This window comes from Chaetura pelagica, unplaced genomic scaffold (genome assembly GCF_000747805.2).
Source record: "Chaetura pelagica isolate M959 unplaced genomic scaffold, ChaPel_1.0 scaffold222, whole genome shotgun sequence".
NCBI lineage: Eukaryota > Metazoa > Chordata > Aves > Apodiformes > Apodidae > Chaetura > Chaetura pelagica.
In genome coordinates, this window is record NW_009952711.1 from 5,731,091 (window position 1) to 5,741,520 (window position 10,430).

The 10,430-nt window shown below is 39.1% G+C and overlaps 1 protein-coding gene across 1 annotated transcript in view; it reads right to left on the bottom strand.

Moving 5' to 3' along the window:
• PIGB (phosphatidylinositol glycan anchor biosynthesis, class B) overlaps positions 1-9,416 on the bottom strand; it is a 21,305-nt gene extending 11,889 nt beyond the window's left edge. The window contains exons 1-2 of the mRNA XM_009994543.1: positions 9,319-9,416; positions 270-451 (exon numbers count right to left, since the gene is read on the bottom strand). Of these exons, the coding sequence (XP_009992845.1) occupies positions 270-451; positions 9,319-9,416 (280 nt within the window). The remainder of the gene's footprint in view (positions 1-269; positions 452-9,318) is intronic.
• Between the last annotated feature and the right edge of the window lie 1,014 nt (positions 9,417-10,430).

A 10,430-nucleotide genomic window follows, 5' to 3' on the forward strand; every position in this document is an offset into this window, starting at 1 on the left:
AGGCGAGCGGGTAGGAGGGCGGGGAGGCGAGCGGGTAGGAGGGCAGGGAAGCGAGCGGGTAGGAGGGCAGGGAAGCGAGCGGGTAGGAGGGCAGGGAAGCGAGCGGGTAGGAGGGCAGGGAAGCGAGCGGGTAGGAGGGCAGGGAAGCGAGCGGGTAGGAGGGCAGGGAAGCGAGCGGGTAGGAGGGCAGGGAAGCGAGCGGGTAGGAGGGCAGCGGGCCGGGCTGAGGGGCCGGGGGCTCTGCCCTGGCACCCTCCGAGGGGCTGCACCGAGGGAAGGGGCTTCGGAGGCGTTCATCTCGGGACGAGTGGTTTGGGCAAATACTGGGAAGTAGGTGCTTTCCTGTGCTGCAGAGCCTGGGGAGCGGCCCGGGCTGCGGGCAGCGCCTCGGAACCGACCCGTCCAGCCCGGCCGCTGCCCTCGCACGGCTGCCTGAGGCTTTAACGAGAGCCTTCGGGAGATTAAAAGGAAAAAAACCTAAAGCCTGGGCCCAGCAGCTGCCCGCGCATGTGCTTAACTTTACCACTGCTGCCGCGAACACGTCTTCACTAACAGTCCCTCTCAGGCCTTTGCAGGTAGCAGCTGTAGGACCTGCACGTTTCCCACAGCTCAAAACCTGCCTCTCTTTTGTAAAACAGTGGGTTGCGTGTCTGATTTTAAAAAGAAGATTCATTCCAAAATAGCGAATACTTGAGGGAGCAACATAAACGCGTTTTATCTGTTTAGCCAGAACTTACATCTTGTGTTTTGAGTATCGGTGGATCTGTGGTTTCTCTCTGAACGCTGCCTGCTGGTGTGTCAGGCTGCTGAGGCCGTTCAGGAAAGGCTCTTCAGCCTGATTTGCAACGCTTGGGCTAAACTAACGCTTTGATGATCTTGGATCTAAAGAAAGCTAGATCCATCTGCAAAACATCTTGGCTTTTCTAGCTCTGTAAGTTATGAGATTGTATTAATATCTAAGTCATATTTTTTTAATGGTGCTAGCAAAGTATAAGGGGCATGCTTAGAACTGTTAAATCCACCCAACTTTAATTTTTATCTTTCCTTGGAGATGCATCAGTTGTATTTTGAACTTTCTGATCGTATGACTCCTCAAACACTTTCCCTAATTATTGTTTATGAGTTTTTCATCAGGATAACACATTTGGAGTTAGGAGTTCTGCTAGGTGTTTTTAACAAGATGATGTTTCTTTCTACTTTTTATTGAAACTCTACAAAAAGTTAATTGATTTTGATGTGTAAAATGCATTAGCAGCACTAATCTGTTTCTAAAATCTATTCTGCATGCCTTTTCTTTGAAACTTATTCTTACAGAAACTTGTCTTCTCAGCCCTTGTTTCTTTTTATAGACTTATACTACTTTTGTGAGTGTTCCAAGTACTTTCCAGCCAGGGAAAAGTATATAATGCCATATGCGTTTCAAATGTTGATACATAATTATAGGAATAGTATTTGTGATGCTAAGTGAGTGTCTCAAAAACATGGTTAAAGGATGGACAAAAGGACAACATGTTCCTGTGTTTCTAGTTCAGGGTTCTAACTTTACCTCTGCTTAGTCTCTTGCAGAGGAGTTCAGGGTGAGGGAAATGTGCTACAACTTACACTATTTTATTTTTACAGTTAATAAAATTTCTCATCTGCAACCAGATATCTAAAACTGAAGTGTGAGTTTGTTTTCACCACTGTCAAACATAGCAACACGTTATTTTATCACTTGACTACACATTTCCTCTTCTTTCTAAGAGACGATTGTTGAGATAGAATAATTTGTAAGTAGCTTCTGGCATTTACAGAAATGAGTATTATGAACATTAATCCTTGTGTGTCTTCTTTAGATTCTTGCTTGCACTGTTACTATCAGGTATCTGCTGTTCTGGCATAATGTGTCAGTTCCCAGCATAACCCTGGACTTGCCAATCAATGCTATTACTAAGAGCAGTCTGTCATAGTCAGCAGTGGGCTGGTAAGAATTGAATTTAGAAACAGGCAAAATCAGCACTAGAGATGGAATGTAAGAAATGACAACTCTTTTTCTTCCCTGTTAATGTCTCAGCAAATAATTATAACCAGGTGCTTTTGAATTGTATTAAAATTACAATTTAAATAGTTAATAATCAAATATTCTCTTCTGTGTTAAAGCTGCTTTATTGCACATGTGTGATCCTGCAGATAGTTAAATTTGTTCTTCAGTAATTTCAGAGGGTTACTGACATGGTTGTAGCTAAGCATTTGCTAGGCTGGGCATGTCAAGTGCTCAGGGACTTGCTGTGGCTCCTCTTGGCTTGCATGTATCACTCATGCTCATGCTGGAGATACAATCATGTTTACAGAAATTACTTCAGACATGGCTGAGTACAGCATAGTTTAAGAAATGCTTATCTAAATGGCAGATTTTGATAGCAGACGCAGGTGTTTTTTTGTTTTGTTTTTTTTTCCTATTTATACAAATATATTCCCAAATAGACTTTTTCTGGAAATAGCATCTGGTTATTAGATTTCATTTCCTCATTTCTTTTTTGGTCATCTTAGTCTGAAAACTGCATCCCTGTCAGGAGGCCCAACTAAATTGAACCACATTAAAGCAGCTGAGATCATACCCTTTTATCTCCAGTAAGGTAAAAAAAACCATAGTGAATGAGAAGTCCTAGCCCCTAATTTGTTTCCTGGAGCATCCTTTTATTATTTTGTTTTCATACATAATACAAGAGAATTTACTTTTGATTATTGTAATCAGTAGTCTTAATGTCTGTGATTTATTTTCCAATCTAATAAGCTTTGAAGATTAAGTTATGGCATATAAATGAAAATATGACATATAAGCAGCACAGTTTTTTCCTGCGATGTTGCTGTGGCTTCAAGGGGTTGAAAATACTCTGATACTTGTATGACAGTTTTGCATAGTGCTGGGTGTTGGAATTCTTTTCACATTCTTGTCAGCAATTTGGAGCTGACCTGACAAGTTCTTCAGTATTTGAAACTACCAAACTACTACAGGGGAAAAAAAAATAAAGGAAAAAATGTCCTTGCTTCTACAGCTCTGAAGATAATATCAAAGTGTAAATCAATGCAGTGCTATTTTCCTGAATTTGCAAACCCTTTTTCCCTCTCTGTTCACTTTCTCTGTGAGAAATGGGTAAGACTAGACCATGCTAGCTAAAGGCACTTCTGGAAGGCAATGTGAAGGCTGGTAGTAAGGTAGGAAAGAAGCAGGAAGCAGCAGTGAAGATACAAGCTTAGAAGGAGAAGTACATCTTTTCAGAAATTTGTGGTTTGCGGTGGAAAAAAGGAGTTGGTTTATACATGAGAAGTGCTTTTAAATTAAAAGTTAACTTTATGGGTTCTTGCAAGTAGTATTTTGAAAATCACTCTAAACTTCCACAGTGATTCTTCGTGTAAAGAAGGCATGTGAATGGAAGAACTATAAGGAGTATACCTAGCTGAAATATTTTATATGCAAATAAAGCACAGGATGATTATAAGGACAACTGTTACACAAATCAAGTAGTTGATTCCAGATTAACTTGGGAGTTAGTGATTTCAGTTTTGTGGCTGGCCATCTTACTGCTTGTGTGTATGGTTACCCATTGAAAATGGTAGAGAAAAAAATAGCATAATAGTTAAGAATTACTTCAGATTCAGGGTTTTTTTTTCCCTTTCAGGTAGGGTGAGCTCCATAGGTAGAAGTAATGCTTTTTATTAGACCAGCTTATGTTGTTGGAAAGGGCAGGTGTGCTTCCAGGTTTGTGACCAGCTTTCCAGTTTGAATTAGAAACAGCAGAATATGAAACAAAATTGGAAGACAATTGATAGGTGATTTTTATAGCATTTCTATTAAACATTAACCCACAGGGCAGTGTATGTCATTAGAAAGTGATGAAGGTTCTTTTGCAGAAATACTAGTGTTTTAAAGGCATCCTCCCATTTCTAATGAAATGCTTAAAAATGGCAGTGCTGTCATGGTAGCTGCAATACAGCTGTGAAAGTGAACAGCATGTGCTCTTCAGAGGCAACCAAGTTTCACTCGGAGGGCCTACCTCACTATTTTCATAACTGTTGGATATTTTATCTGGTTCCTTGGCAGCTCAGTCCAAGAGCTGTGAGGAAGAAGGTTGCTCTATGAACTGAAAAGAAAGAAAACAATTCTTTCCAATAGCATGCTTGGGGAATGGAGATGTTTTGTACTAGACTGAGGGCTGCTAGTAGTGATAAGGACTATATAAAGTATGTAAGATGAGTAGCAGGAAAATAAGAGTTGATTTTTTTTTTTTTTTCCCTAATAAAAAAGCAAGTTTTCTAGTTTTCTTGTGTGTTTCTGCCAGTTTTGTAGGTGTGATGCATTTTGAAAACTTCAGGGTATCACTCGAAGCTGTGGGACTTGCTTGTGCTGTGAAACTGTTTTATGCAAGGTTTGCTTTAGAGATTAATTGCTGTTATAGTTATTGCCAGGGGGTGGTGCTTTCCAAATCTACTTTGAAGCCTAGCTAACATTCATGATGTGGATTATAGCATAAAGTAGGATAGTTTGGTTTTTTTTTTAATTGCAAATATTAATCATAATTCCCCCCTCGTTTGTTCCAAACCAGACTTTATGCATGACTGAATGTGACCCAAATTACAGGTATTGGGTTAAATTGTAGCCCTGCTGGTATCATCCCTTTGCAACAAAGTGTTTCTCATCCCACTCCTTTAAGACCCTGTGCACATAACCCACATGCTCCACTGACTTTCTCCCCTGGCAATGATTCAACTTGACGGGTCTTTTTTGCTGGGGCATGAACTGTCTGGCTATACTTAATTTTTCCATATTCTTTCCTGCAATACAGTGGTGTCTGGATAGACATCTCTGTGCAGGGATGATGTCATCCAAGTTTGAAGACAGCACTGTCTGAGTTTGATTGTATTTCTTTTGGATTTGAGAGCAAAGCTCCCATAATTTTATTTTGGATAAATGCGGCCCTAAGTTGGAGTTAAATAAATGAGTTTATTAAATGTTATTTAGCTATGAAGTAGAAGAGGTGACTATAAATCTTTATTTGACAGTTCTCTAAGACTGTTTGGATATGGCACCCAGTGCACAGGATGGACATGAGATCCTGCTGCATGTGAGCAGAAGAAAGGCAAAGTGGAGGCTTTGAAAGAACTTTGAAAACAATGTTGCATGAGTAGAACAATCTTTTCTAGTAGATTAAAACAAAAAAAAAACAAAACAAAACACAAAAACCCCCAAAATTTGAACTGCTAATACAGTGCAACTCAACTAGTTTTTATTCTGTTAACTTTTTGTTTTTAATAATAGATGTGCTTAAATTTAATTTGCTTTTTACTAGAAAATGTCTTTAAATTCAAATTGAAAGTAAATGTAAAATTGAACGATTGTCACAGTATGTGTGGCAGCTGATCTGGAGAAATGTGTATACAACTTGGGCAGCTGGTGGATGCCCCTTATAGAACTGAAAAACTGTAACTGCCAGATCTCTGTGGAGGTTTGCATCTGACTCTCCTTTATCCAGATGCCAATTTTTCACAAAGCATATAGGAACTTCATATCTTTGTGTCTTCTTCCCCTCTGTGAAGGAACGTTAAAACTGATCAACAGATTCTAATGCTGGGGCAGAGGGGAGAAATGACAGAAGTTCAATATCTCTGCCCCTCTCTCTAGCAAGCTATGTTCCCTTGGGAAGACAGGCTAAGAGGCATGTCTTCATTTCAGCTTTGTTTTTTGCATTGCAAATTTGGAGATGTGCTCCAAGAATCCTTACTGCATTCACAACCTCAAGTGTAGTGTGTTGAGCCTTAGGGAATTTTTCTTCCACCCAGCATCTTGAGAGATCATGAGGAATGGGAGCAGTAACATTTTTTGTAATTGGGAGTCACACCAGGAGTGAAACAGGGTTGATGGAACTGAAACAGCTACTCCAGAATCACCACCTTTACAAGCCCACCCATTCCTCTTGCACACTCTGAAGGAAGTAAGACCAACCGGTCAGGTTAGTTGTACTTAACTTAAGAGAGTCACTGAATAATTGTGAAAATGAAGGAGCTCTAATGTTAATGATGTTTATAGTTTAAGAAATAGTAGAGGAGAAAAATAGGCATCACTGGTGTTCAGTTAGGTTTTATATGCTTTGTTGCATGGGAGATCAAACAATACTATAGGACACAAGGAACACTTTGTTGAGGCTCAGAAGAGGCATACTTCTGTATCTGTCAAACAGTGCAAATAAGTGGCTTTTCAATCTTTCCTTCTGAGAGCAAATTCAAAGTGTAAAAGACAAGATTGTCAGCTTAGGAGAATGAAGGACCACTTGTCCTCATAAGTAAATTTACAAAAGATGTGAACAGGGTCTCCTTATGCTGGGAAGAAAACCCATCTGTGTCCAAATTGGAACTCCGCTGAGATCTGTTTTAAAAAGCAGTGTCTTTTACTTGGCAATGACATATTGGATCAGGGAGTGCAGAGAACAAATGTATGTCCGTTAATCTTAACCATGAATAAAAAATATCAAGGCAACTTTGAAAACTGTATTAATATTATAGTGTAAAAAAACTGAAAATCCTTTCTAAGGAAGCTGTAGTGCACATGTTGCTTTACATTGGTGCAGCAGCTTCCTGCAAAGCTACTATATTTTTAATGAAAAAAATACACTCAGTCATCAACATTTTTAATACATAAAGATCATTGATCTATAATTAGATTTGTAACTCTTCAGACTGAAGATAGAGACATGAGATTATTAGCATGCTTTTACAGCTTCTGACCAAAATGCAGGGACATTTCTATCTGCATGCATTGCTGTTTTACATGCTCTCTTTGTGCATTCAGAATGTGCAGCTGTTTCAGAAAATGTGCAACCAGCATAAGTCTTCCAGAAGAGATACAGCATCTTGAATAATTCATCCATCTTTAGGTTAAATATTCCTCTTTCAAATACAGGTAATGTAATTTGAATAGGGTAAATGTTGCCAAAATACCCTTTCTTACATGCAAAAGGACCAAATTTGTTAATTTGATGAATAATGTTCATTCTTACACTAGAACATTTTATTGCAGTTTTAAATACAGAAATTTTTATTCCCGGTTTCTTGGTCTCTTAGCACCTCGTATGGGGATACTGTGGTTTTTTTCCTATTATTTCCTTTCGGATATTTCAGAGCTTTAATAAGAGAAAGAGAACCTGATTCAGGAATTATTTTTTTTTTCTTTGCCTTTTTATTCAAAACTGGGCAAGCACCTGCATTCCTGGCCTTGCATAAGGATAAACTGTGCCTACACTGTCATTAACAGAGAGTGATGTGAAGGCAGTAAACTTATAGTTCAACAGAACTGACAAACCAATTCTTTCTGTTTGTTTGGGATAATTTTACTAGTCTTTTCTGAGATACTAACAGCTTCTTCAAAAAAGTAAGTTTTATTTGGGGAAGCTGTCTTTTGTTGTTTTTCCTGTGAAAAAGATGACAGGGTTCAGTCTAAAGTTTTTCCAGGTGCTGATGGTGACTGCCCAGTTGTTGGGAAGAATTTGTCTTGGAGCACTGTGATGTTCCATGAAAACAAAATCAGTGCTTTTAATTTGCCAGTTACGTTGGTGTTAACTTTTTTAATAGTTGAAGAGAGCTGGTAGCTCTTACAAGTTAATTTAGAGCTTCTTTTGGAGGGGACTATTTTTAAGAAACTTTTTTCTGTGTAAAACACTACTGACTTTAAACATACCAATACTTTATCTTTGTCACTATTGCTGGAAACCGCCTATATTGGCTTATAGTTCAAAGAACAAAACATGAAAGTTTTACTTTTATTTATAGTATTACTAAATGTTTAGCAGACATGCCTTTTCAGTAGCAGGAAGGCCTGCCCTGACCTACTTTCATTTTAATCACTGAAGTGGTATTTCATGATTTGATGCTGGCAAGGTTCAGCTATTACATTTCTGGTGTGAAAGCCAGTCTTCTGAGTATGAGTTGGCTTTTCCTTCTTTTTTTACTTGGAGGGATATTGGTGAGAGGAAAGTAGAAAAAAATCAATATAGAGGATTTTGTCTCTTCCTTTCGGGTCTTTTTGATTCTGTGTTGAGGTTATGTCACCGCATTTATGGACTGCTGTGGCAGTAAGTAGCAAGCTCTTTCCCATGGCAGCTGGCTAATTTTCCCTTGCAGCTCATCCCATCAGCCCATCTAATTTTTTCCTGAGTCTCTTTTTGTGATTACTTTCTTCTAAGGAAAAAACCTATAATTCTCTTGTACAGTTGTGGGAATCTGCCCATGCCAATTAATATGTTCGCATTTTTAGTATTTAGTTTTTTCACACCTATTATTTTTGCATTTTGTAGGGTATTTCTCTCACTGATTGCTGTACAGCACGTGCTTTGGCTTTTCTTGGAATTTTCCACCATATATGCAAATCAGTTCAGTGTGTCCCAGTGGCTGCTTTTCCCTCTTTCCTTTTTTAAGTTTCCTCTTTGATTGCCAGTAAAGGTTTTGTGGCACAGATAAGATTTGTGGATGCTGACAAGTAACATTAACCTTGGCTGTCTGCTGGTTGGTTTTCATTCCATAGTCTTGCAGGTCATTTTTTGAATGCATATGTGAAAATGATGGCTGTTGCTATGGGCCTGGTGAGTTTTTGTTGTATGTTGGAAAAAAACATGACCTGCTCAGAGGTATATGAATAGGAGAGCTCCAACAGAGGGGTAACTGAACTGGGTTACTGGGGACTGGGGAGAGTGGAGGTGGTTGACACTGTTGTTAGGCAAGTTCACGCCGTTTGGCTTTGAAAATGGAGGTGAGTTGTTCTGTGGCATTATCTGAAATGGACTGTTGCTACATCCTCTTCTTCCCCTGTTTGTTTCTCCAGTGGCAGATGCCTTAATGCCTGCAAGCACCATGGTCAGACAGGTAACAATCCAGCATTTTATTTTGGGGGAAGCAGCTGCTACAGGACAGTCCGTACACATGCAGCTTTTCTCAAGAGCATGGAATATATGAAGGCAAATACTCTGATGCTTGTGCTAAAGAATGCTCCACACTGTCCACTGTGTTTGACTTCTCCTAGGTTCCTAGGCCTTTTTACAAGAAGGCCATAAATTCCATGCATTTGGGTCATCTTGTTCATACAACCTGTTCATAAAACTTGTTCATAAAAATGGTGAGAAGATATTTAATAACTAAATAGGTGGCCATTCCTTTGTAGAGCTGTAGCTTCAAAACTACATTTCACAGTTTCAGGACTGTACTGGTGTAATGTTGATCCCCTGCATAAACTTACAAAATGTCCAAGCTCTTCTAAGCCCCTTAGATTCGGGTAGCAGTGAGAGGAAGGCTTACCTTGGGCTGGCTGCAGTGGTTCCTGTTCCAGCTGCTGCTGCACCATTTGCATGCACTTCCTGCCACCACAGGAGGGTTGGCTCAGCTGTCTGCAGCATTTACTGAGAGCTGCAAATGTGTTTGCTTAAAAACAGAGGCTTTAAATAACCAAACATTTATGTCCTCCCAGTTTTTAAACTGAAGTCCTCTGTTTTGATCCTAATTCTGCAGTTTGAAATCAATATAACTTCACCCTCAGAAAAGAAGCTTTATTTCAGCTCTACCTTCTTAGCAAAGTCTTACTGTTTTGGATAAAACTTTTTCCTGGAATTGGAGAAGGGAAAACTAGTTGATATTCCTCATACCAAGTATGTAAGAGGAAAGTTAAGCAGCCTCATTTCATCCTGAAATCCAAAGCTGGAGCCTGGGAATTATGTATTAATTGCTCTCCTCTTAATTATGGCAATAGTCTGACTGCATGGAAGAGTTTGAACTTAATTTACATTGCTGGTTGAGACTTCCAGACAGGCAGTTTGTGTTCAGCATGTGTAGCCACTCCTGAGGGCTGTTTGCAACATGGCAAAAGAGTTGTTGCTTTGTCAACACTTCTTATGCTGTTCCTCCTTCTGCACTCTGGAGCAGTTACCAGAAATTCTCTGGTGTTTATGGTTTGAATATTTCTTCACAATGAACAAATGTGCTGGTATTGATCAGGGTAGCAGTTATTAAAAATGTTAATGTTGCTGTAGATGGAACACAAATGTTTTTATTCCATATGGGAGCAAATAAGAGACTTCTTCTACACTAGTGAAATGTATAAAAGATTGGAATGAGCCAAGAATGGGTAGTTTTAAAATTATAACCTGTAACAAAATTTTAAGTGGATTTTAGTTAAACCTGGAAAAATGCTAAGGCAAGGCATGATAAAGTGTTCCATCACAATTTTTTGTCAGCAATGTGTAACAGAATTTAGTTGTTCACTGGAGAACAGGCAATAAAAATTGCCTTGATTCACAGGAAAGGAGGCAAGGTAGTTGAACACTGAACAAGTAAATGAAGGAGCTTGTGGAATTGTCTTCATTACTGGTAGACAAATACAGTAAGGATATGTTAAATGTTGTAGCATGCTGTCT